General features: G+C 39.6%; 1 protein-coding gene across 30 annotated transcripts in view; it reads right to left on the bottom strand.

The window, feature by feature from the left end:
- Positions 1 to 27,622, bottom strand: part of NRXN3 (neurexin 3) — a 998,348-nt gene that overhangs the window by 510,906 nt on the left and 459,820 nt on the right. For all 30 annotated transcript variants that reach the window (XR_008449915.1, XR_008449916.1, XM_054066539.1 and 27 more), the window contains 1 exon segment: positions 21,936 to 22,055. Coding sequence is in view for 28 of the 30 variants with exons in the window: in XM_054066539.1 (XP_053922514.1) it covers positions 21,936 to 22,055 (120 nt within the window). In the remaining 2 variants the exon portion in view is untranslated.

Raw genomic sequence — 27,622 nt, 5'->3', positions numbered from 1 at the left:
CATACACAGACACTCAGGCATATGTATACAGTCATCTCAGTCATTTGATACCATCATAAATGCAGCAGTCTCTTCTTTCCCATGCACACATCTCATTAGCCATCCTTAGTATACATCTTGAGTAATGCAATTTACTTCAATGTCACCAAGAGAAAGACACTCCTCTGGGACTGTCATTACCATAAACCACAATCTGCTGCCAATTTATGTGGCCTTATCCACCCCTTGTTTTAGCTTTTTTATAAATGATAATGAAGTGTTTCACACCCTTTGTGTTGCCGCATAGTTTTTACATCTTCAGAAATCTTCTCACTGCTTTTCCTCTTCCCCCAAAAAACATGCTACAAACTTTGCCTCTCTCTACATCCCCGTATCTTTCAATCCAAACATCACAGGACAGTCCTGTTGCCATGTCAGTACCATCTGTTCTTCCTGGGTTGACTGTCACTGTACAAACCAACTTCCCTGATCCAATATAATTAAACTGACCTCTCCAGTCCACACCAAGCTCTGGCCAGCATCCTCAGAGTGCCTCCTCCTATGGTCAGGTGAAGCAGGACCATTAGAACAGGCCATCAATGGATGTCCATTATGAATAAGCCATCTTAAAGCATGATCTTACTGCAGCTCAACAGCTGAACAGAGTTAAAGTGCTTCAGGAGATTTTAACACCTCTGGAGCAGGGACTGCTTTTACTACTTGCCTGTAATTCTTCTGGCACTAGCATAAGTTAAGGTATCATCACAGGCTATGGAAAGAAGCTTGAGTCTTGAAGGGAAGATACTTGGAAATGATCAGTGTTTATATTTTGCTAAACAAAAGGAATAATAAGAAACCCCACACTAATAAACTACCGGGAAGAACTAAAGAGATTTTTAGCTCTAAGATTAATGAGAAGACAGTTTCGAATCAAATGTTCCCAAATGAAGGTGTGGTCTCTGAGCTGGTAGTTAAGAATCTGAACACTTGCTATTGATAATGTATGACTGCATCCTCTCTCTATTAGGGATAAAAATCTTATTTTTTATGAGTAACATGAAAAAAATGTTTCAGAAAAGAAAAGGAGAAGCCCCTTGTGAAAGGAGGCACGTCTGGATATAAAAATGGAAACATATGGGACTTCAAAATCCTAAAAGGAGAACATTTATCTAGATAGTAACTGAAGCTGCTCAGAAAGGGTAGGAGAGTCATTACATGGAATGCAAGGTAGCTTTTCCCTTCTGCATACAAAAAGAAAAACCTCTTTAGGTTATGAGAAATAGGTACATTTATGTTAACCAAAATATTTATTCACCTTAATTATGTTACTTCATGAGTTTTAATTAGGTCTCTGCTTCACTAAGATTCCTCCTCCAAACTAATTTCATGGAAATGTTGCCAATAATCAGAAAACCTCTGAAAAAAAGGTTCTGAAAAACAGAGTCAAGAAACTATGTCTATTGCTCAGTCAGAGAGCAAGTACATATTCCAAGCAAACTGCATTCCCTGCAGGATGCTGTGAATGAATCCAAAGGGTCCAGGTGATGCTGGTTACAGCACTGACTTGATCCCTGATGAGCCAGTACTGGAGATGCAGCCCTCCATTACTGTATCAGTCTTTTGAATGATCTTATGTTAGTGTACATTTCTGTCGTACACTATTCACAATATCCAGTTCACTGGACTTCAAGGTGGAAAGGCTTTTAAAACATGTCTTAATAATAGAATGGCTTGTCTCCTAAAACCTTGCAGAACTTCTGGCAACAAATCCAGTTCCAGAGTGACCAAATATATTTTGAATCTTTTATTCATCTGCTTTTCGCATGGTGTGGAATTTCCCCTCAACAGTTTATTTAAAACATGTAAGTGGCAGTGCTAAATACTGTTGAAAAGCTAGCATAGTCCATCCCAGAGGTGTATAGAATTATTCTGGTATGTAGCTAGTCAAAAAAGAACTTTGCAATGAAAGGTGCTACGGGAGCACAAGTTGCAGCAATCATATCTTACTGAAAGACTCACAGAGTCTTTCCAACACCTTACCCTTGTATTTTATGTGACTTAAAAGTACTACATCTGCTCCATTTTGGCTAAGTTTTCAAGTCCATATCTTGTAACAATGTAAACAATGGGAGATGCAAAGGCAGAAGGAGTCAGGCCCTAGAAAGCAAGCAAGGATGCTACACTTTGGTTAGGCAAGGAGGCTTGGTAATCTCATTCCGTATGTACAAAAAACTGCACAATGAGAGCAATATTACACAGAACAATAGCCTGGTCTGCTAGAGCAGAACTTGGGTACTGATTACTAGCTCCCCTTGCACTGAAAGGACAAAAATGTCACATAGCTCCAACATTAAGATTAAAATCCTTCACAAAATAACATGAAAGAGATCGTTAAATAAGAGAAGTTACAGTCATTGCTATAACTGTACTTGAAATGAGTCATTCTTTGTAGCAACTGATACAAGGACAATAGCATTAAAAACCAAACAATCACAACTTTTTTGCTTACTGGTGACATCTGTCTGTGTTTAGCATTTCATTCAAATTGGGCTGAAAAACAAGACTGGTTTGAATCCTGGATCCTATGTAACAGTAAGAGAAAACCACACAGTTATTAACAGTCAAGGAGTAAAGGAAAAGCAGCTTTCTAAGTGTGGCGTGTTGCAGGCAAAGAAAGATCATTTTGTTGCTTTGGGATTTCAGCAATTCTGTGGGAAAGCCTACATATTAAAAAAACCCTCACGATTATTGACTTTTGCCCAGACTTATCATTGGGTCTTTTCTTTTTTTCTTGTATACTTGTACTTATTTATCACAGTCTATAAAAACTAATCACGAAGCATAAAATTGTTAGAATTACTTTATAAAAGGTTATACATATACACAACCTCATTCTGCAAACAGTTCCTCAATATCTCAGAAGCGCTACATACAAGAAATGGCCTCCAGACTGTCATTTATTCTCTGCTTTTCCCCACCTGTCTTCCTTATACTGTTTCAAACACCTGAATGGCCCTGCAGCCCTTTGTGCTTTTCTTGCCACACATCTGAAAGACACATAACTGCTATTAATCCATTTTGCTAATATGGGCTAAGGAAAACAGTGCAAAGGTGGATTTAATCAAGTAACAGAACACTTGCATCCCAGTCATAAGGGTGTTCATTAAGTTTAGTTCATAAGCAATAGAGAGTAACAAGCTTTAAAGTTACCTATTTTAGAATTAGATGATTCAGGCCCTGGAGGATTTCATTATTCTTCATTGACTGTAATGGGAGTATGGTTAGTTCAAATGCGTCTTTTTGGCAGGAACCCATGTAACCCCCATAAGAGTAAGTCTATAGTGTAACTAAATCTGCCAAGTTTCACCAAGGCTTCCTTAACCAGAAACAACTCCACCAGACCAGTCAGGCACCACAAAGCACCTTTGAAGAGGACAGCAACAATGTTCTGCAGCTGCTCATGGAACTGCTGGGAGAAAACCAACATAGCCTAAGGCTTCAAAACACGTCTTCATTTAGTCTTGTGCCAGCACTTCACATACATTATGATTATTATTTACCTCTATTTCCTGAGAATCAAAAAAGTTAAAACTTGCCAGGAAAAACAGTAGCACAATTTGGATAAAAGTCATGCTTCCATGCAATAACTGAAAAAACCACAAACACTTTTTGAAAAAGTCATGGCTGCACTTTCTAAACACGAACAAATGCCAAGGCATGTACAGTACTGGTCAAGAAAAATGCACTGAAACAGATGCAGAGAAAGGCTACCACGGGACAGACAAGCCTATCTGATAAAAAGAACATTAAAAGAGCTTGGCTTGTTGAGACCAGCCAAGTAAAGGTTGAGAGGGGATACATTTGCTGTGCTCAAATACCAAGAGGTTGAAATAGCTGAGGAGTGGAAATCACTATTTAGCTAAAGGACAATACTGGTACAAGAACAGATGGTTATAAACTGCCAAAGAATAAATTTAGACTAGAAATTAGACAAAGGTTTCTAATCAGCAGAGCAATGAAGCCTTTAAAAACCTTTACAGGGAACAGGGGCAAAAAGCTGCTCTAATTGAGGGATAAAGCTTCGGGTGTTTCTGAAAGATACTATGAAATATTACTCCCTACCAAAGCATAGTACTGGAAGCAATGACTCCTGAGGTCTCCTTCAGCCTTCTGCTTCTCTGCATTTCACACTAAAATCCATTCACAGCACCACCAACATATCAAATAGTACAATTGTGAAATACCTTGACCTCCCAGAACAACTGCTACTGGAGAACTATTGTGGCTGAACTCTGCTAAAGGGCAAAGCATGACAGCTGCTAAGGGAGGGACTTCTGGAATACCCAAACCTGGGAAGAAGGTCTTAGCTGAATTTTTACATTATCTTAATAAGAAAGCTACAGAAAGGGGGCAAGTGCAGTGCAGAAGGTACATGTAATCTCTTTTAGAACTCAGAAAATAAAACTCTTGAAAATTCCAGGGGCTCCTGGGTTCCTGAAAACTTCTCAACACATTGCTGTATGCCAGACAGCCCTCCTAATGACCACCAGTCACTGGAAAAAGCACCTTCCTCTTCTGGTCTTGCAATACCTTTATCAAAAGACCAATTATTTTTCTCCCTCATTGTTTATTTTTATCTAGGTTTTCCATAAAAAAACAAGGATGAAGATCAAGATTAACAGCACAGCTAGGAATATTACCATCACACATCCTCTTCATTCTTTATGAGGACACAGTCAAGTCTTTTGCGGGCTCACAAACATTCATAAACATTTGATTTTCCCAATAAGTGCATGTGCCAAAAGTGTTACAGCACAGCTGGAAAGTAATTTTCATGGACTCTGAGAAGTACTGCAGAACTACACAGTTTGACCCCTTTGCTTCTTTCCTTAGTTACAGCTGCATCATGTTTATTGTCTGGGAATATGCTATATACAACATTTTATCATTATTTTGGGATAAAAAATGCTGATCAAAACAAAAAAATGGGAATTTGTCACAAAGACAATATCTCACCTACCACCGCCCTCTTAACAGTTGTTCTTACAGCGCGTAGTATTAATGTAGTTGAAGATATTCTAAACACTGAGAAAAAAGGCTTAAAAAGCCCTAGACCCTCAATATATGTTCTCTGGGATACTCAGTGGACAACAGGCCATGGAGAATCTATCAGGACAAGAGCGTTCCTGAGAAAGTATAAACAGATGAAGTTTTCTTGTAGAACAACAACTTCACTGCTTCTTCAGAAAATCTTCAGTGAACCAATATAAGAGAGAGTGTCTGGTTTCAAGTTGCAAACTCTGTCCCAAAGGGTACATTTGAAGAGTTTCTAAACTTACAGAAATAAACCTAAACTGACTTACTGCTTCACAGCATGGTACACATAAAGGCCATACTCATTCCTACCTACATGCCTCCTTCCACAGACTAAGTCCATTCTCACTTTGATTGACTCTTCTTGCGATGGGAGGTTTTCAACTGCATGACTGATTAAATGCTGCCTCCCTGAATCCATGGATAACAGGAATTAAATTTTAATACCCTTAATCTAGTTGACACTTTTTCATAAGCCCTCTCCCTCCTCCTTCTCCTGTATTATAATGACCAATTACCCAATCTGAGGTAATGCAGGCTTTGGTCAAGGCTAATGAAGGTGCGGTGGGTAAGATCCTGCTTGCAGCACAGAGCCCCATTAGGAAAGATTAATTGCCTTCAAACTTACAAGCCCATGCTTTGGCTCCAAACAGTGAGAAGGCAGGGAGAGAGGCATTCATCACATAAAGCAAATAACACAGCAAATGCTTGGCACGTGATCAGCAGTAGAGTGCTCTCCTGACACGAAGAGGTACACTACAAAATGAAGAGCAACGGCAGCTCTCCAACATTGCTCGGGGACAGACATTCCCACACAAGAAGTAGGGGAGGGAAGCACCCTTAGCCAACGCTTTGTGTTGATACATCAGAAGAGAGGGCTGCATCATCCCTGAGAAGGAAGTATATTGCACTGTGTGTGATATTACCCTTTGAAGGAAGTAAAAATCTTGTCTCAACGCAGTGTATCTGACCAGCTGAAGGAAACCAGAGCGGGATAGTCTCAACCTATGTAGAATGAAACAAACCTCCAGCTACTTACTATTGTTGCATACTTTCAGAACTTCAGAAACAGTTTAGGCAATGGTGTAGTGCTACCTTCTCTCTACGTTCAGACAATATTCACAGCTGTCTAATGTTCATCCACTAAATAACCTTTTATCTTCAGTGAAGTTAGAATGCACGGGTACTGTCACTGTTGAGACACAATGCAGTGATGTGGAACCAAGTTTCTTTATTGAAGTTACATGGCTGGCCAGTGCGTGATTGATCTTACACACGCCTCTTATACTCTTTATTAACACACTCATCTCCTCATGATTGGACTAGCTTATATATAAACAATCTGTGAGTGGATGGTACTACCTTTTCGCATGGTCCTATATCATCTGCCCACTTCCCATCCCATGATTTCCTTCTGGGTACGGTCAGCAGGGGTCCTCAGCCCTACCTACCCACCTTCATCACCAGAAAGCATCAGGCCACTAGAAACAGAACAGACATACGTGTTTGGTGTGGTTTGTGGGGGTTGTCTTTTTTTTTTTTTTTAACTGCTAGGTTCTTCAAGGGGTTGTTTTAGAATTGCCTTATTCATTACTATTGTCAATGAACATTAATTTTCTTCCATTTAAACACTGAAAATCCTTCCTTCTTATTCAGAGTTGCTCCCAGAAAATTGAGAAACACTTCAGCTGAGACACAGAAGGAGTGCTCCTTTACTCTTTTTTTTTTTTTACATATATATTCATGCCTCCAAATCACCTTCCTTGCTAAATTTTCTCAGCTTTGAAAGTCCCTCAGCATCCTTGCCCAGCTGATAGACATGGTTTCCTGTTCTTCTTATGAGATGACTTACAAACTCCTTTCATGCAATCAAGGAAAGATCCTACGGTGTTAGAGAAAAGCTGAAATAGAGTCTCCTGAAACTGATAACATGTATAGCAGAAGGCAGAAAACACATTTTTTTTTCTTTCAGGTGTGATTAGTCACGATCAAATTTAGCCTCCTGACAGCGTTGGAGCAAGATGACATCAAGTGCTCCATTTTGGTTGCAAAGGAAGAATTTTCCTTGCAGTCTGAACTTCAATGTTCTTAAACATTTTGCTGCTGTCTTTACCAGACCTCTCCCTACTGCTTATTAGTAAACATGGAAGTGAAACATTGCTAGGTTCATTTCTTCTCAAGCAGAAAGGCAGACGAGAGTAGCAAAAGCATCCTCTATTTGATCTCTGAACAGTGAAGCAAACCCTCAGATGGTGATCCTCCATAGCTGACTTCTGAAGAAGAAAACGCCTCCTCTAATAGCTAAGCGGGAAATAGTGGGGAAAAAAATATAGAAGGAAACATATACAAAGAGCTAAAGTGGCAGGCAGAGATTTAAAATCAGATTTGACTGATCTCTCTGTACATCTGAGGGGTGTATGTAAAGCTAACATTGGGCTCAGGAAAATAAGAAACCTAATTCAAGAGTATGAAATTGCTTTTTGAAAAAGTTTTGAAAAAGCTTATAAATTAGGATTTTGGAAGCTCTTGTCGCACAACTGTTTTCAAGTTCTTTTCTAAATACTCAACCCTTTATTTTACAGTTAACAAGAATAAATCTAATTTTTACTTCTTTTTTCTAAAGTCTTTCTTAAAGCTTAATGAACATGTCTTTAAGATGAACTAAACAACACCAAGCATGCTGTTCTAAGGACCAGTGATGAACTTGCACAGCATACCCATCTCACTTCAACTATACATTTTTTTTCAAGCTGCGTCTACAAAGACACTTACCAGGCAGCATGCAGAAGACTCAGAAGGACATACCATTATCCCTGCTTATGATAAAAAACAGTCTAGTACACTTGAGTTTATGGACAGATGAATGGGTAAAGCAAAGATACTAACACATGAATTGTAGCAGCCCAGGAGAAGGCCTTCACAACACCCCTTACTAACAAGGGAAAGTCTTAAGTTAGAATTTGTTCCCTACAAATTGCAGAGGACAGGGCTCCATAACTCCCATGCAGAAAGGGAGCTGTTAAATGACTGTCAACACTAACTTCACATTAAAATAGAAAACTCATGTTTCCTCAGAGAGTTCAGCAGAACTCTACCATAGGAGGTTTCCTGGATCAAAAGGGAGCAGATAGCTTTACTGCCCAGACCAGAAAGTTCAGTAGGATTGTGGGCTTTTCTATGCCCTACTTTTTAAAGTAAATACTCATCTGCCTTAAGAAGGTTTTTAATTTTCTTTGGTGTGTGAAACAAAAGGTAATACTCAGGTAGTTTCATCAGATTTATTCAGAAATGTCTTCGGAGATTACCGCAGGTGTTCACTGTGCTTGCTAGTTTGTTTTGTGGTGGTGAGTGCCTGAAATCATAGGATTTGTTACCAAGGACCATCCTATTGCAGTTACAAAGACATACTTTCACTATCAGGTTTACAAGTTTCACAGGTTTCTGAGAACATCTGAGCTTAACCTCTGTTTTCTGAGAGGACTAGCACTAACAAAACATCAGCCAACTCAAAGCCTGCAAAGTGGAAATGCTAGAGATTGTGAACAGTGGCTCAGTCAAAATGTTCTGTTGGATTCCCAAAAAAAAAGAAACTACAGTTTTAAGCATTCACTGAGTAGCATTTACTTACCTGGGCAACATATAAAGCTTACTCAGCTTTTGAAATCTCTGCTGTGACCAGAAGCCTTAACTAGAGCCAAAAGAATGATAATTGTTCTGATGTTGAAGCTTTATCTTAAAAACCCTTCAAGATCTCATTCCGGTTCCCCAAACCATTACCCAACACAAGCTACCTACTTTCCATCAAAGTGTAATGGATGTTATTTTCTCAGAACCTGAGATTCGAATCAGAGGAAGATGTGTAACTAACCCCAAATTAGCTGGTCCCTGCCACCTCCCAACTGCCTTTTGAAAAGCAAGTTCCCCTTGACATGAAGCAGTCTCACTGTCTGCTTTAAGTTAGCAGTTACCAAGACTGAAAAGATGTATAAGTCACCAGCAGCAAATGGCAAATGGAACCTAGAGCCCTTAAAAAAAAACAAAATGAAAAACCCAAACAAGCAAGCAAATGAGGAACAAGGGAAACTTTGCTCAGAGCTTAATAGTTTAAAAACCCTGTCTCTGAAGAATTCAGTTCCTTCTGCTCTGATGAGTCCTCCTGCTGTTTAACTGCAAGCTGTGTCGGCTCACAGCTGCTGCTCTGTGCAGGCCCTAGGCTGTCTTCAGAAGGAGATACTTGGAAAAGAAAAAGAATCCTTTTCCCCAATCAAAATAACAATCCCTGCATCACACACAAGACAGCAACAGAGAAGCAAGTCAGAGGTCTGCACTATACCAGTGATGACAGGGTGAATCAGGACAAAAACTGTACTTAGCTGATGCTACTCTCATTACATTCTAAGGTCCCATATAAAGCAGGCCATGTTTTTTGCTCTACATCACCTATGTCCCTGCTTTCACATCCAAAATGCCCTAAAACTCCTGATACACTGTGAGACAGTCTGGTCTTCAAAACTCAGTATAACCTACATGTAATAAATATGAGTCACTTAATCGGAACAGCAAGAGTTCAGTTATTTGCTAACATGCATATTTTTGAAGAGGGCAAAGGAAATGTGACATTATTATACAGAAAACATCCTCACAGTGTTATCCATAAAGTCTTGATTGTATTTGTCAACACCGTATGCTTTGCTGCCAGAACTACTACAACAAGATAAGACTTCCCCAGATAAGGTTCTGAGGAGGACCCATCCTCCTATCAGTGGAGCCTAGCTTTTGGTTTTTTTTGCTAAATTTTCATAGTAGCAGAGGCATGACACTGACTAAGAAGTGATAGGAATCAGCATCTCCGAGGTTAAAAATCCCTATGGTGCATCTCTGATCACACTCAGAAGTATTCCTGAAGTTGTATCTGCATATTAAAATTTGAGTGAGAAATGAGAGAAGAGCTTTAAGCATTGAACAATAACTAACAACTTCAAAAACTTGCTACAGGTATCCTGATAAGAAGCTTCTCTTGCACTGGAGATGCATGACATGGCATTTACATGCCACAGCTCATGGAGATTAATAGCTGTTGGCAAAATCTGCAGCTCATGTCCTCAGAGCTACTTGAGTGAAAAAGAAAACTGTTACTGACTTGCCCTGGAGTGGCAATTGTTCCACATGAACCAAGGCTAGTTATAAAGACTTAAGAAGTGTGGAAGGAAGTTGATCTCAGCCTCATTTAGGCATGTAAGGATTTTGTACCTCTTCTCTATTCATCACCTCCACACCACGTACTGGGATTTGAGACTAGAAATTATAAATCAAGAATCCATTCTCAGTCAGCAGAAAAACAATAAAGTGCAAGTTAAAGCTTTTTGAAAATGCTAAAAACAACAGCAGAAAGATAAGTGAAGTCAGACTGTTCCTTATGGGAGCACGAGGAAATAAGAGGCAGACCTGTGAAGACACTGAACATGCACCTACACCACACGAAGGTATGTTTGGTAATCAGGAAGCTAAAATGGCACACTCCAGGAACACACAGTGGGTGAAAGAGCCTTTCACTCCAGGCACCTGTTTCTGTAGAGAGACTGTTCTGCAGCACGAATGGAAGTTCTCGATCTATGACTTCATAAATAACCAGTGAATCACTTTTATCACATTCCACGCTGACATTAAGCTCATTTTAGCATCTCCAGCCATGCTAATACCCTGGCTGGCTTCTGAAAAGTGACTTGTGTTCTTCTTCCCAAAGAGACTCTTTCCACCTTGTGGCAGAGCTTCAGTGGACTTTGGCCTTTTCAAACACCAGCTTCCAATGTTTCCTCCTTGCAAGGACAATATCTCCAGATCAGTATTTATCTACTTCCAATCGAAAGCAGGAGAAATAAAACACGTAAGAGTTCCCAAACTCACAGTTTCCACATAAATAGGAAAGCATATGGTAGGAGAATTAGAACAGAACTGCTAATTATTTTAATTGACATGATTAGGTCATTTAAGTTTCCAGGGCTGAAGCATTTTGCACAAGACCTAAACAAATAAACAAATGTGGAACTAGACAGACCCCTGCAACATGCAAACATTTTCATGATTTAGCGGGCTATCAACAAAGAATGACCATAGACAACAAAGACACAGTCTCAGCTCTACTGTTTGCTATTTAGTATGGCTGCTCTGAAATTATGGCATCTTGAAGTAGCCTCTGGAGGGTTTCCTAAGCCCTTTTAAGTCATGGGAAAGCCATGAGCCTCTGTAAACACAGAGAAAGATGTAAACTGCAGAGGACTATACAAAGCCTTGGGTGATTTTGAAAAACCTCTTTTTGAGATTAATTTGGAGAGGAGAAAAAGGCAGCTGGAGAGATAGAGATTCTTTCTAACTTCATTTCAGGGTTTCGTATTCCAAACACCCACAAAGGGCCTGGGAAAAGCCAATCAAATAATGCCCAGGGTCTGTGGGAACACAGCACCATCTCGTGGAGCGAAGGGAAGAAGTATAAGAAACAAAGAATAAGTAGTTCAGCACTTCAGGCATCTGCAACTTGGCTTTTTGACAGCCTGCTTTTCTAGCAGCTTAACAAATCTCTCTATCGAATTTGTGCTTTATAAAAAGAGCTCACTGCAGATCTATAAAGAACAAATGAACAACAAACAACTCTCTATTTTTATCTCTCAAACTCATCACCGTTAACATAAACACTGAGGGCCTCTTCATAAATAGAGACGTGTGGGCAGACAACCAGCTGTACCGAATGCTATTTGCCAGCAGGCCTATCGCAGCTGTGAGCACCCTTTTCTTGCGAGTCTGAATCTCCTATACTTAAGGTGGACAGAGTAAACAAGCCTCCAAATACTAAACCAGCCAGGACTGGCTATGTACTTCCAACCTATACTTCCATCTATTCAGTACTGGAAGAGTCATTTTCCGTTCAGAAGAAGGAGTTGGAGGAAACACAGAAAGGCAGCTATCATGCCCTTTCTAGTACTTGCTCCCAGTCACAGAGGTATGCTTACAGAGCGTCTTGAGAGTGAGCAACTTAAGTTACCCAGCTGGACCACATTTTACTGGTCATAAATAAGAATTTCCTGGCACTAGTGAAAGTATGAAAACCTGGTTAGTTTCTACTTGGCTGACTGAACTCAGAAATTAATCTCTCCAACAGAAAACACTGAACTGTCCCAGCCTCTAAAGGAGGCAGGCAAATGCAGAGGTCTCTGCTCAGCAGGATGTAGTTGATCTTACTTTTTGCTCCATCCCAAGTTTTGTGCTACTCCTAGCTCCAATGTAGCAAATGCTTCCAATTTTATTCTTATTTCATCCTGTTCTCCAGGATGATTTTCTTTAAAACCAGGGAGCATTATGATATACTATGTATTCTGGATAACTCCCATAATGAGTGTAGTACAGGTTTCTCAAGTGGGACATTTGGGCTGTGTTCTCTGGTGTGCCTAGATTAAATTTAAATGACTTGATATATTAGCCTTTCACACACATCAGCCATCAGTAGCAATTCCACAGCCAACTGGGAATCTCTTCGAGGATGCTTCCCTTGAGACAAAGCATGAATTTGTGTCCAAAGTGCCCATCAGAAGCATTTCTCTTTCAGCAGGATGAGGGATTTAAGACTCTAGCCGTTTCCATCTGGGACAAAGGTAAATTCACCACTGCTAACAAGGCTGGGCAGAAAGGGGAGGGGGATCAAACAGGCTGACTTTTTTTTATTACCAGTACAAACACTTAACTCCTACTATTTGTATTGAAACAATGGGAATCATAGACAAATCTGCCTGACCTCAGTTCTCAGCATTCAAGTAATCATATCAAGTTGAATTCTTGGGATATTCCCCATGCTGCAGCTCTATCTACCACAACATCCTGTGGACAAATCCAGGCTAACCCTAAACTCAGGCATGTAGGATTAACAAGGTCCTACCTGGTTTTAACACACCATGCAAGTCTGTGCAAATCAGCAATAATTCTAACAGGTATTTAATATATCTATGTATGGCAACTCATCTACCATATATATGCAGCACAGCTGACAGTACTGTTATGAGAGATTATCATGCCCTACTGTGTAACTTTGCATGCTTTCTCCTGTCAAATATTATGCCCATTGACCACGGGATCGATACTGGTAACTCACTCTCTCACACACACTCCTTTCACCATATTTTCTCTTGCCTTGTATCACGTAGCTGATGAGCCTACAACCACTTGCCAGCAGTCAGATTCACAGTTGCTGCTTCTGAGAACTTCTGCTCGTTCACAGGGAGGAAGAGCTTGAAAGCAGTCTGCTCAGTTCACTCTGCACTGTTAACATAGCCAACCCAGTATTACAACAGCAAAGCAGAAAACCAAGTCTTTGCTAATGTCAGGAGTAGCACTGCCTTCTGTAAGGCACAGTTGGCTTAGATCCATAATTTAATTCCTGGTGCATAGGCACTCGTCATGACAGTCTGCATTTCCAAGTAAAAGACACCTGACTCCAGTAGTCTCCAGTAGTAAAAAGAATACCAATATTAGCCCTCTCTTAGGCATGTTGTGGTCTTCAATTACGAGAAGATCTGCGACAGATGAACTATTAAAGACACAGATGCTTCTAAGGGACCTACGAACAGTATGATGGATGGTTTGTGATATTGCTATCTATCTTCCTCACTTGCCTGAGATCAGCAGGGCAGAAGTGTAACAGACAGAAGGTCATTTACTGTAATCTGAAAAAGGAAAAAAAAAAGAAAATAGAAAGAAAAGAAATATGACAGATAGTTATGGGAAGCCAGCAAACCTGACACCAGCTTTGCTGTGGCCAAGCACTGCGATTAGGTTTCAGACCAGAGACAAGAGGAAAAATAGAGCTCAAATCACACTTCCTTCAAAATCAACATGCCAAAGACTCTCTGGAATAAAAAATTCCTTGTATTTGGCAGGTGTATTAATAAAGCCAGAGTCTAGTCAAGACTCTCTAGTTTACAGGTCCGTTACATTATCTGATCTCTTACACACATATGCTTACACAACAGGCAGGAACACAACTACTCTCATGTTGAGGCTGGATCTTACTCTCCCCATCCCACTCAAGGTCACCCTCTCAAGCACCCTGATGACAATAGAAACATCTTGAAAGGCATCTTCCAGTCCAGGGAGTCCACCACAAGCCCATGCCGCTCATCTCCAACACAGAGGACTAGGAAGAGCCTCAGAGAGTCACAGCACAGTGACTAAGTAAATCATAAACCTCTGGACAGAGAAAGATGAACTAACTTCAGTTAACACTCTGAAACTAAGATTATTTGCCTTCTTTCTCAGGCTTGTAAGATCTCTCTGCTGGGTTTCAAGAGAAAATAATAATTTTGATGCAGGCAATGAACCCTAAACCTAGTTTTGAAAATTATTAAATCAACCACATCTCACTTTTTAACTCCTTCTTAATTTTTTTTGTTCAGAACTACTCTAAGATTTTTACTGAAATATGTAAAGTTTCACTTGCCCTAAATGTGCAGTTTTCACTGATTAAATAATCAATCAAGAAAAATTTTCACCCATTCTGTATGTATCAAAGAGTTTGAAATTAACTAAAATTCGCATATTTTGAAGCTTTTTATTCTGTGGACATCCATTAGTTAACTGAGGTTTCATTTAACATCCCTCTGATAGAATTCATACCATTTCATGATTCTTGTTTTTTTTTTTAACTGAAAAGCTTATTTCCTTATACGATCAGAGAAATCCCTTTGTAGCTCAAAATCTCAAATGACAGCAAAAAACAACTGAAGTCCCAGGCTCTGCTCTCAGTGTTTGTGCAGCCCTCAGATGTCAGTACACAGTGAAACACCTCCACAAAGATAATAAAATCGACCAAAAAGATATTCCTTGCAAAGCTTGTTTCACATGTACACGAGCAGCCAATTTAAATCTGCCCCTTGGGGATCATTATTACGATAAAGGTAATTAAGGTTTTTGCATCAAATCCCCAATGTTCTACAGCTCCTGGGTAACAAGATTGCAGCATAATAAAGATATATCCCTATATACAGCTGAACTCTACTAGAGATCAGGAGGCAACCTTCTTCCAATGACAGGCAATAATTAGTACATTAGACAGCCTGGATAGTGAACAAGAATCTCCTCAGGACCTCTGACTCCTCCTGCCCTTGTTTTTCTGTGAATAATTCCCATCGCAAAAAAATAGGTAAGCATACAAGATGTCTTTCTTTCTCCCTAATCACCCCATACTCCTCTCTTATGTATGCCCAGACGTGACGGCTCAAAAGCCAACAAGAGGAAAAATAATAAAGTTCTAGCACTGCTTGCATCTCTCTACACGTTGACATTCTCCCATCTACCTGTGCCTTGTAAATATTTTATGACATCCATTTGTCCATGCTAATGCCTGTGATCCTAAAGGTAGTTTTAGCTTAAGGTATAAAAATACACATGTAAGTGTTGAATACCAAACATTCCGGCGTATTTTATATGTGGATTCAGAGCACCCCATGCCAGATTTTCATCTGCCGATACTGGCGTAAATCTTGAGTTAGCTAACAGAAATCAATGGAATTATTTTCTGTATATAAATAAATGCTACTTCACACACAGTCTAGTCCATAAAACAAAAGGAACAATTTCAATCTCTATCTATCTGCTCTTACCCACTAATGCAGGCTTCCCTTTACAAACTGTTTTCTGTGTAGGCAGCCTGGGAAATAAACAATAATCACTGCGAGGACCATACAGGAATAAGGCATTATAGCGTGTGCTACAACAGATCAGCTTCATACCCTCTAGAAAAGCACTAAGTGAACCCAATCCCATCTCATTAACACCATTACACTCCACTTACCAGACATCAGACAACTTACCTGTGCTTTTAAGTAGTATCTCAGTTGTCTACTATGAAGATGGGAGACCACAAACAACCCAGTTGGGGAAAACAATGGACTGAAGTTTATTAAAAGCCAGAGCTTCCATGCAGGACATTAGGCTCACATTTGCATAATCCATAATGTAATCTATGGCAGATTCATAAGGGAACGGAGGCAACAATCAAATCTTTAAAGAATGAAACTGATGGCTGAAGCCTATTTTGGCATTTTCCTGACTTTTTACACTTATTGCTTCTTAACACATATATGAACATATGCAGGTCATTACAAGGAAAAAGGTACATTTAATATTAATCAAATCCTTGTTACATTTGATGATTTAGAACACTTAATTTATTAACTTACATTTAGTGGAAAGATGCAATTAGAGATCAGCAGCAGCAAATGGAGCTTGGGGTGACAGAAAATCAGACTTCTACTTTGCTGTACTATATTCATTTTACTGCTGCCAGCTTATACCAATGTCTTATCAGAGACCACACCCAGGGTGCACGATTACTGAAGGAACAGTTTCAGAGGCCAGCTCTTCCATGGGGCAAAATACCCAAGACACGGTTCCACTCACTCAGCTACTTATAACATGAAAAGTGATAATTATTGTCATGACGACCAAAGAGTATTACATAAGAAGATACTGTCAAAGAACAGCAGAAATCACAAGGAACAAAAATTATGGCAAAAGCCTTCTGTGACTTGTTTATGAAAATGGCCTATCTGATGAGCAGTGACAGGAAAAGAGTTAAGTAACTGCTTGAACTGCTCAAAGGTTGATGACAGAAGCTGTAATCACTGCCACCTGTAAAAAGTCTCTCTCCTTCCATCCTACTGAAGTCTGTAGCATGGCTGGACCATAGCTTATGTGCTGACAGCAGCCAGGTGTGCACAGATATCAGTGACTGATTGCAGCTCTTATCCTAAATGCTCCTTCTGCCAAGCTGTTGAAGCATTTGTAATTAAATTACTCACTAGAGACCTAGCCACATTTTGGGGATCACAAAAGGATAATGTTGGCTAGCTTTCACAGCTGACAAAAAAAGGAAATGCTTCTCCGCCAGGGCACCTTGAAAAGTTGAAAGGTGCAGAAGAAGGAATTCCAAAAAGCACCTGCCCTGCTTAATTTCCTCTTTCTCACTTAAAACCAGGACATCCAAATTCCTCCTCCTGATATTGACAAAGATTACCCATCCTGGATGACTCCCAAGGGAAATACGAGGCAAGCAAGCTCTTGACATCTAGCATGATCTGATGTTTTACAGCTGTTACTCAAAGGAGGGGAAATGTCCTTCAGTACACAGAAAAGCAAGAAGCATTCTTAAACCACTCAAGTGCTAAAGCAATTATGTGGTGGGTTATCACTAAGCATCAGAAAAGTGCGTGGTGCTTTAAAAAGTAGCAACCAGATGCGTGCCCTAAAGATGTCAGAGTTCTTGGCATTGCAGCACAAATGAAAGTAGAACAGTGGTAAGAAGGGTAAAAGCAGAGTTCACAACCCAAATCACTATTGTTACAATTTAAATCATGTATTGAAGCACACAGTTGCATTTCCCTCTCCTTTTATCCCAGTTCTCAGAAGATAAGGTCATTCGGAGACAGACTCCAAAGTCTTAGAGTAGGAACTGAAAATGAGCCATCAGCCAGAAAACACTAGTTATAGTAGAGGGTATGTAAAAGAGCACTGAGTAAGAAAGGGCAAAGCATGAGGAGGGAAGTAAGAAGTAGGCACGGTTCCTGACCTGCTGTAAAGAAGTATGATTCACTCAAGATAAATTAGAGGTGACTCTTGCTTCATGTAGGGAGGATGTCTCAGTAGTATCAAAGGCAAATCCCTAAGCATGCTGATATTTAAACAGCTGACTGGTTTAGCCATGCATGACTAATGAAGTCCATGCAGATTTATTTTCTACACACTAGCAACCTCTTACTTTCTGACTCAGTAAGTGATAAGCTGGGCATATTAGAAATGAATGGATGATAATTAAACATGAACAATGAATAGGGGTTTTGTAAGTAAATCAAGCTGAGCATGTTGGCATTGATATTAAGGGAGGTCAAGAAGTCTGTACAAAAATTGGCCTAGATGGTGAAGAACACTAAACAGTGAGGGAGGTGAAATAGTGTCCATGTCCCAACTGGGGTCTGAATCCTGTCTTGGAGAGGAATTCTGTCTGCTCAGAGGCACAGAGAAAACAAGCACAGGGTGCAAATGGCTCATGAATACATTAGAATAAAGCCAACACCATAAAGTAATGGTTACTGCTTTAGCCGTTTGCCCTGCTAGCAGCCTCATCTAATGACTATTCTGCCATACTATTTAAGCAGAGCTAAGGGAAGCTGGTTCCGTCACTGCCTTTTTGCAACCTGGTCTACAGACTGTGAAGCACAGATCCACTTAGGTACACACTCACTTATGTAGAGGTATGAAAAAAAGAAGGGCATTATTGGAAGAGTAATGGATCTGCTCTGACATCCCTACCATCTCACATAGAATATAGATGTGACAGAGGGGCCAGATTCAGTCTTCCTTATTCAATCCAAAAGTGCTTTACTCTAAGCATTGGTCTTAGACTTGTTCTGCTACTTTTGATATCCTTCCTTTTAAACCAAAGAAAAAAAGAGATTTTCGCTAGTGAGTAAGCCTCACTCACTATGATTACAGAATTGAAGTTATCAAAAGCTCTTCCTGTGACAGTGCTAAATTAATGAACAGAAGAGCAAAGTCATCGTGACTCCCTCTCCCTCTAATCCTTCCCTCCTACAAATGTGATTCACAGAAAGACAGCAGAAGCATATAGGTTAAGCATCACATGGAAAGTGATCTTGGAAGAAAAATATAACTTACTACGCAAAAAGAACAACAGCCCTGTACATTACTTCTCTCCCAAAAAACAAACAAGCATCACTTAAGCAATCACATTGGTAGGGTAGAGGATTACTCTGCTTATCAACAGGCTCTTTGAAAAGGCTGCAGAGTTGAAGCATATGAAGATACACACACAAGAGGGGAGGCAAACATGGACTGCCTTTTCTTTTTACCAGTCACATGGAAAACTTGTTTTTAAACCAGGTAGGTGTTACAAACCAAAGTTTATAAATAAAGAACCCCCTAAAAAGACAATAAATAGCCAATAGATGGACTTAACAAGTTTTCAACAAGCAAGAAAAGCTGTTTGAAAAGTGCTTTGTGCTCTGCTTGCACTAGTCATTGGTGCAGGTTACAGATCTTTTACAGACACAAAGCCTCCTTTAACATATACTTTTGTTAGCCTGGCAATTTCTCCTGGAAGGCTTGACCCTTGGTGTTACTCATCTGCATGAGGCACTGAGTAACAAGTAGTGTTTTCTATGATCTAGTTTGATATACATATATCATTCTGATTAGCCACATTGCTGAAGTCTATTTTTTATATTTCTCTCTATGTAGAAAAGAAAATGCCACCATATGACCAGATAGACCAGAACACTAATAAGTTAAAGAATCTGCAAAGTTGTACGTAGATTAATAGTCTGAATACATGCCACATCTCAGGTAACTTGGAGTCTTTAACAATCACATTTCCATCTCGAATCATGGTGAAAAACAGTAACAGGATGGAGTTCACCCCAGATGCAAGACACTTAATTAACACTGTGGGTTAACTTCTAATTCTGATACCTCATCTACTCAAGGTTACACATTTGAACAGACTAAGCATCAGTTCGGCATCCTGCAGCAAAAGAAGTTCTACCGAAGAGCCCAATGCATTTCTAAATAAGAGCAAAGCTTTAGATTACACATAAATTACCTCCTCCTGCCATTACTTGCATTAAAATCCAACCTAAAGAACACAATTCATTTAACATACAAGTGCCTGTACTTCCCTTAGGCTCTGGTATAACAGCAACTATACCTAACAGATAGGAACAGGAAGGAAAACTTCTCCCTCTCCATGATTCACAACACATCATAACTTCATCAGGAAATCAGGAGTAGATCTATGTCTTTAACGACCAGATACATGGCAAAGATCAAAAAAAAAAAAAAAAAAGGCAAAAAACCAAAAAGATTTTATACGCACTTTTTGAAGATCTTGGCCAAAATCTCGCGTTCCAGGAAAGTTCACATAACTTACCTTTCCAGACCATTTTAAAACCTACATCCTCCTGTAAGTAGTTCTAGACCACCAGCCAGGTCAGACTCTGAGAGGCTGGCTACTACATTGTCCACATCACCCCCACTCATATCAACCCCCCATCTCTGCTCTGCATTGTTTCCAGTCGCCAGGTCTAAAAAGCAGCAAAGAGTCCCCAGTTACAGACACAATAACTTGGCTTCCTGATACTTCAGAACCTGCTTTAAGTTATTACCAACAGCATAACAAGGGCACTGCGACATTCTTCAGCTGCGAAGCTCAGCACATTAGAAATGAAACCAACAATATCAATGATCCCTTCAGAGATTTCCTGGACACATCCTTAAACGAAGCCCAGTAAGATTTAAAGTAGCATTTCTTTCACACAACAGGTTTATAATGTGCTATGCTTAGCAAGACTAAATTGGATGATTGAACAAATAGAGCAAGAATAGGAAACTGGGTGTCCAATTAACAAAAGCAATCCAAAACAAAAATGCAGAAAATTGGACTCATATATGGCTCCAATATGAAATGATTCTTCTGGACCCAAAGGAGTCATTCTGTATTAAAAAAAGACCAAACAAACAAAAAACCACAAACAAAAAAAACCCACAAAAAAACAGATGTGGCATCACAATCTGTAAACCAATGTTCGTAGTGCCCTTCTTATACAGTTCCTGTCAAAGTATGAATGCTGACAGGCCTTATCAATATCTGTTTGGAAGAAAAACACAGATAACACCATATTTTATGAATTACTTGGAAAAGCAGGCTTCTTGGCCTTCCGCAGAAACAGTCTGTTACCACGTGTTAAACAGCTGATCATATGTGCCATCAATTCAGCCACATCTCATACTTCTAGGGGCACCAATATTGCATGGATCTTCTTGGTACCACTAATGAAGTCACAAATGCCCTTAATAAAAAGCAGCAGCTTGTGAAATGCAGGCTGTCACATTGGACTATAGGAGTCTTTTCTGGTCTTAAAATTTACCCACAGAGTGAACCAAATTATTGAAGCCTACTGTTATGCTTACTACAGCACTCATAACCTCCTCTGTTCCCTGCCTTAGAGCAGGGAAGAAGAAGGGGACTAACCATCTCCTTAAATAATAGCAATAGGGAGAGAGTAGAGCTGAACTGATCTGCTCCCTCCAGGCAGGAGCAAAGGCCATATCAGCATGAGCAGAGGCAACATCTGAAAGCTTATTATCTGCCCTCTAAATGAAGACTTCAGGGTTTTTTTTCAATTATTTTATCAGAGGCCTTACTATTAAGTGGCCAAGAACATCTAATGTTTTCCGATAAATCAAATCAATAAGCCAAGAAGCATAACACTGTTGCTGCATGTTTAATTAACCACCTGGTTTTAACTGAACATTCCAGCAAGCAGTACCCAATTTTTCATGTTAGCTCATAAATAAGTAGAAGACAATCTAGAGCACTGCAGCAATTTTACATGGAGTTCATGTATTTGTCACCAAGGTTTGAATGAAAACCTGAAAACAGAATTCAGTACAAAAAACCTAGCCATTTTGTCCCTATGTAAATATTACACACAATGCATACAAGTCATTCCTGGTTTCTCTAAATCAAGAATTTCATTAAGATGAATTACCATTATCAATGTCATTGAGTTAGCTTTTAAGAAGAAGAAGAAAAACACAATACATATAAAATTGCATATTTTCATTCTAAAAAGGGAATAAAAAATAAGCTGCTGTATGCTTCAAAGAAGCTATCCAGAAAGTAAAGTTTGGCTCTGACACTGGAAAACTTATATTTCAATTTAAAGTAAAACCAATCATGCGTTCTTTGTGCTCACATCTGTCACAATGCATAGCTCACCAATCCAATGGAAAAGCCTACTTACGGTCATTACACTGGCTCCCAGAATATGAAGTCATGGAGCAATCACAGGTGAAGCCTTCCCATTGCTGATTACATATGCCCTGATTCGCACAGGAATCTTCCTGGCAGGTAGTGCTTGGTCCTGGAGAAAGGATAACAAGAAAACGATGAAACAAAGCCAAAGAGAATAATTTTAGTTAGACCCACAAGACCCCCAATTCATCATTACCATTACTATCAGGATCCTCGTGCAGAAGAGAAAAAGCACAAACATCTTACCATTCTTGCACATGCCAGAACTCAGGTAAAAAGAGCACAATGACAACTGTACACTCCATGACAAAATAGCAAACTAACACAGAGGAAGGAAGAAGAGTGAAAAGCAACATATTCCCTCTTATGCAGGCCCAAGTCCTGTTCAGTGCTTGATCAAAGGAATTTACTGCAAAACATGGCGTTATGGAAAGATAATAAACACTGTCAGTTGTGATGCTTCCCTGGAAGTTTGATCCCCTTGTAGAAATGAAGGCTACGAAATGGTCCCATGAACAACGTTTCATCCTACCCAAAGAACCCTGACATGCGAAATCCAACTGATATTTTGCAACCTCAGTGGACTATAATTTTGCTTTGTATTTTAAGAAAAAAACCCAAATTACTCTGACCAGTCCCACTACATAGGTTCCTCTGGAAACATGTCAATAAAGTCCTCAGTAGGGTATGACATAAGTCCATGACACTTCTCTATTGTGGACTGGTTTCCACAGCCTTTGGGGAAGCAGAGAAGCAAGCAGACACTACTAACAGAATAGCCTTTCATTGTCCTCTGATTTGGAACTAACAGTTGCTATCCTACCCTGACAAACCATGCACAAACGTAACTCAAGCAACAGGCAAAACCATGATCTTCAAATCAGGAGGACTCTGAACGACAGCCAGCGAGTCATCCACAAGTAGGCAGCCAGATTCTGAATCTACGGAGAGCAGATGTAAAACTGTGAGCCATAGATTATAAGAACATGAGATTAGAAGTTACTTCCTGGGAAAGTATTTTATCTTCAGCATTCTACACAAGTTATGCTGCTTCTATTGTGCAGTGCTTCAAATAAAACATACAACTAAAATCTACATGAATAGTATATTCTATAGCCTGCACTTGTTGGAAGAATAGAAGAAACTAAAGAAATAGAGTAGAAAATGGAGTAGAGGATCAATTGGCTAGGCTGCCTGAGCCTATATGTTAACCACTTTCAGTCTAGGACAACAGCATAAGCATAAAGCAACAACTGTTCTACGCATCCCAGCATCTTTCATCATAGTCTTTGTCATCAACAGCATTTCCATGAAGCTCATCCTACTCTTCACCACATCAGCACCACCATCTGTACTTTAGAGATAAGACAGGACACACTGATGTGGAGACAGCATTTTCAATGTTTTAACTCAAAATGAAACATTTCAACCTCTATCTAATACCACCCATGGGGATTTCACTGAATCCCATACATCATCTTTGATATTCAGATTTTGCATCTGGGCACTGCCACATTTATAAGTCTTGTAGAACCCACAGCTAACTGGAAGCCCCATGTCATGCCATAGTCCTGCCAATAATTCAAAGACCAACCCAGGAACAGACCCTTACAGCTTTGGTAGAGTTCCTGCTCTTCACACCAGATCATCTTTCCCCACTACAAGAACAGAACGGGTGAATTTCGGTATCTTATTAGCTGTCTGGTTTTCTTTACTTTTAACCTGCAGTAAGAAGGAAGATGTGACTAACAGTAGGCAGAGAGCTTAACTGAACATTAACAAAAAACTGAGTTTCTTCCACCATCTGTTATACCTATTAAAGAAAATTAAAAAAAAATAAACAAAAACCAAAAATGCCAAACCCTCTAGGTAGAAGCATAAGTGTGGATAACAAAAGGAGACAACAAAACCCCTGAAAGAACAGTCACCTATTGAAAAGAGGTGGCAGCTGCAGCCACAGCAAGTGTTATCATATTGCAAGTAAGTTGAGCAGCACTTTTCAACACTTTTCTCCTCCTTTCCACCTCTTCTTCCCAGCCACCTGACTCTCATTTGCAGCTGTATGAATCCCAGAGGTCTCACTTCTAGGATTACAACAGTGCTGACAGACTTTACTGTGTGGGTTGACAGCCACTTGTATATATGTGCTTCCTCCCTACCTTTACACTTAGAAAAGATATGGATATAACTATATAGATAAACATGCATCAAGGTTGGGGTCTGATAATTGCTTCAGACTTACTCTGGCCCAGCAAAAGAAAGGATGACATTTAATAATCTGAAACAGAATATTAGTTGTCATTTTGCCTAAAATGCCTGAGTTACCTGAAGATAAGGAATAACAATACCTTTCCTGTACCATACTACCCCATTATCTAAGCTTCAACCATAAACATGAATGCCAAAACTCCTAGAGGTATAAACAAGTAAGTTATACATATATACAAAAAAATAAAACCATAAAGCAATTGTGACGCTATGCAAGCTTACTACAGCATCAACTGTAAACCCCATTACACAGAAGCAAAGTAGAACAGCATCTTAAATACCAATTTCTCCTGTCTTCCTACACTCTTCTCGGAAGACTTTAATCAGTAACTGGACTTGAAAATGGGCATCATCCAATGGGGATATTCTATGCCTAGATGCCACAAGAGAAAAGACCAGTAACCTACTCAAGGAATAAGACCACATGAGGCCTAGTACCTGTGGCTTGAGTTGCTCATACTGAGAGAGTCCAACCAAAGGACTTGAATTCACAGTCAGTATTGCAATTTCCAATTGTATTTTAAGGAAACCAGTTGTCAAGATGGAAATAGTATTTTCAAAGTAGTCAGAGAAAAAATGAAATACAAAAGGTCCTACAAGGATGAAGAATTTTGAAAGCCTGACAATACTATCTGCTGTCTTTAGAGTCAGTTGTTATGGCACAGCATAGAAGCTGGTATTACCCTTTGCCTCACTCCTTAGTCTCTGAGAGTTCATCTACTGCTGCTGCTTACAGTCCTTGCCTGATGTCATTATCCTCCATCTGTGGCAACAGAATTTTGATCAGAGCAACTAACAACGATGTCACAGGGGATTAGGATTTAGGATTTGGGAGCAAAGCGACAGAAGCACGGGAAAGCTTATAAAACAAAGATTGTGTTACTACGCAAATGCCCTTTAGTGCTAACAAATAAGGAAAGAGAAGACAACAAATAATTTATATACAGCAGTAGAATTGGTTCTAAAATACCAGTGCCACCAGGGTTCAGGTCTATTTTTAATCTCATTCCTCTAGCAACACTTACAGCAGTCAAAACACTTAAAAGCAAAGTTTCAGAACTAGCCTTCACATAATAATCTGAGATATCACTGATAAATCACACTATGCTTTTAATCAATAAAATGTGCGTGCTGGCATTAATTTTCTCTTTAAGTGACCAACACCCTGACAACACTTGCTACTTGTGTTGAGTACATTTTTGTTTAAAAGCCTTCTTTTTGTTGCCTGTTTGTAGCTGTGCTTGGTGCATTGCCTTCTTCATGCTATATGCATGGTTGAAGGAGAGCAAGAGGGCAGTAGATATAGAAGCGGAAAAGTGTCCAGCACAGAAGCGTGACTTGCTCTGTCACCTCCTGTCCAGACAAAGCCTACCAACAAAGGCAGCTCCTTAGGAATATGAGACGGAAAAGCAGAATTCTTTAATGTCCATTCAATCTCTATTCTGTCATCTCTGATTTTTATCAGAACAGCTCAGTATCTGAGGATGTGTAGGATCTGAAATCTTGCTGGGTCTCCCTCCCTAGGAAGGAACTCAGTATTACACTTTTCTTCCAAGTTACCTAGCTAGATGCAAGGTTTTTTAGTCTTACCACCAGGTATTTGGAGAAAATCACCTTAGAAGAGGCACAGCAGCCAGATGTCTTATCCATATTCTGCTTGAAAAAAATTACTTCAACTCCCTAACTCTTTCCTGTAACTTCAGCTGTATTGTGGGTTTCTCTTTGCCCTGAAACCTAAATATTTGAATTCTACTGCTGTGTGTTACTGAAACTGCCATGTTTCATCCCACAGGTTGGCACATTTCACTTATGAGAAGTCATTCCTGCTGCGTTATCTGAAAGCTCTTTTCTTTAGGAATAAAAGACAGTATTGTGTTTATCATTCTTCTGAGTTAAATGAAGAATTAGTTTCTTTATATAACAGTTGCAGGATTATAACGACAGCCTTGTGCTTTGATTATAACTAGCAATAAGCATCAGGCTAAGCAAACCATTCTTGGTCTTGCACATAAGACCTTCCTCCACACTTTGAAAATTCACTCCCATTGAAAGGAATGTACCATTTGCATCAACATTATTTTCTCACTAAGATGAAAGATCTCCAAAAAGAAAGGTTCAATAGCAACGTGGGTCCATTTTCACTCTCCATGTCCCTAAATGCTCCCATCTTCTTTTCCTTGTACCTTCAAAGAGAATAGAAGAGATAGGAAAGGAACACATGCAAGACATCTTTACTGTCTTTGCAGAATAAGGTGCTTCTTTTGTCCTTTAGTTCTTAAATTGCAAATGCCATCAAGCAGTGAAATATCTCTGCCACTAGCAGTCAGACACTATGATGGGCAATTTATACCTGTGATAAATCTACAGCCTACTTCTGTCAGCACTCCTCTTTCATAAGCAGTGATAACATGCTTTTTAAGATTCAATATGCAGGTCCAGTACAGTCCAGAGACACACAAGGTCTTGGAAAATATATTCACTAGGCAAAATATAAACCTGGTCCAGGACTCACTCTTAGTGCAGGTTAAGGAGGAAATTAAGACAAACCACCCAAGTTTCCCAATTTCAGAATAATTTGGAAAAAAAAATATTTTTCCTGAGTAAAAACTAGGTAAAATTGAGACAACCTCATGGAATCATCACTTCACTGGATGGACTATATCTCATGTGCTGTAACTGTTAAATACCAGTGGTGGCATGTTGACACTTACTTTGAACAAATATAGGAAACTAAGCGTAGTAAAGGTTCAGTATGCTATTCAGAAAGTTAGATCCTGTACTTCAAGTCACAGATGGTAGAAAGCAGCAACACCATAGAGTAACTTGGAAAACTAGAACCAAATAAACAATAAGTATTTTCAAGGACTGCAACGCCAGCTTTTTGAGCTCTCTCAGTTTTACAGTTTAAGAACTCATCATCCCTTTCATCGCCTAAATAAGGTTAGACATTTGGCAGGTTCCATATTTAAAGTTACCCACTGTCAGAAATAACTTAAAAGCCAGCATTCTGCAGTCTTCTGAAAATACAAACGTTTATTCCAGTGTCTCAGCAGAACCTGAACTCTTCATTCATCTGACATCAGTTATGATGCCAAGTCGTTGTGTTCCAAATATGTGGCTAGTCTAAAAATTTCAGAGACTAGGACTAGTTAAAATGACAACTAAGCAAGACTCCCACAGAAAGCACATTCAACCTCAAAATGACAGAAGTAAGGAATCAGCAGCAATGACAATCCACAGAGAATGAACCTTCAAGGCAGTAGGGTTTTTTAGTTCTGTGAAACCTGGCATGCACCTATCTTCTTGCCTCTTGTCACCCTGCCACTGTCCATCCCTAAGCAGCCTAAAAGGTCTTGAGCCAAGTGCTCATACACATACGGGAGAGTGAAGGGGGAAAAAAAGAAAATT

The sequence above is a fragment of the Cuculus canorus genome, chromosome 5, assembly GCF_017976375.1.
Source record: "Cuculus canorus isolate bCucCan1 chromosome 5, bCucCan1.pri, whole genome shotgun sequence".
Taxonomy (NCBI): Eukaryota; Metazoa; Chordata; class Aves; order Cuculiformes; family Cuculidae; genus Cuculus; species Cuculus canorus.
This window is presented reverse-complemented; position numbering and strand designations above follow the sequence as displayed.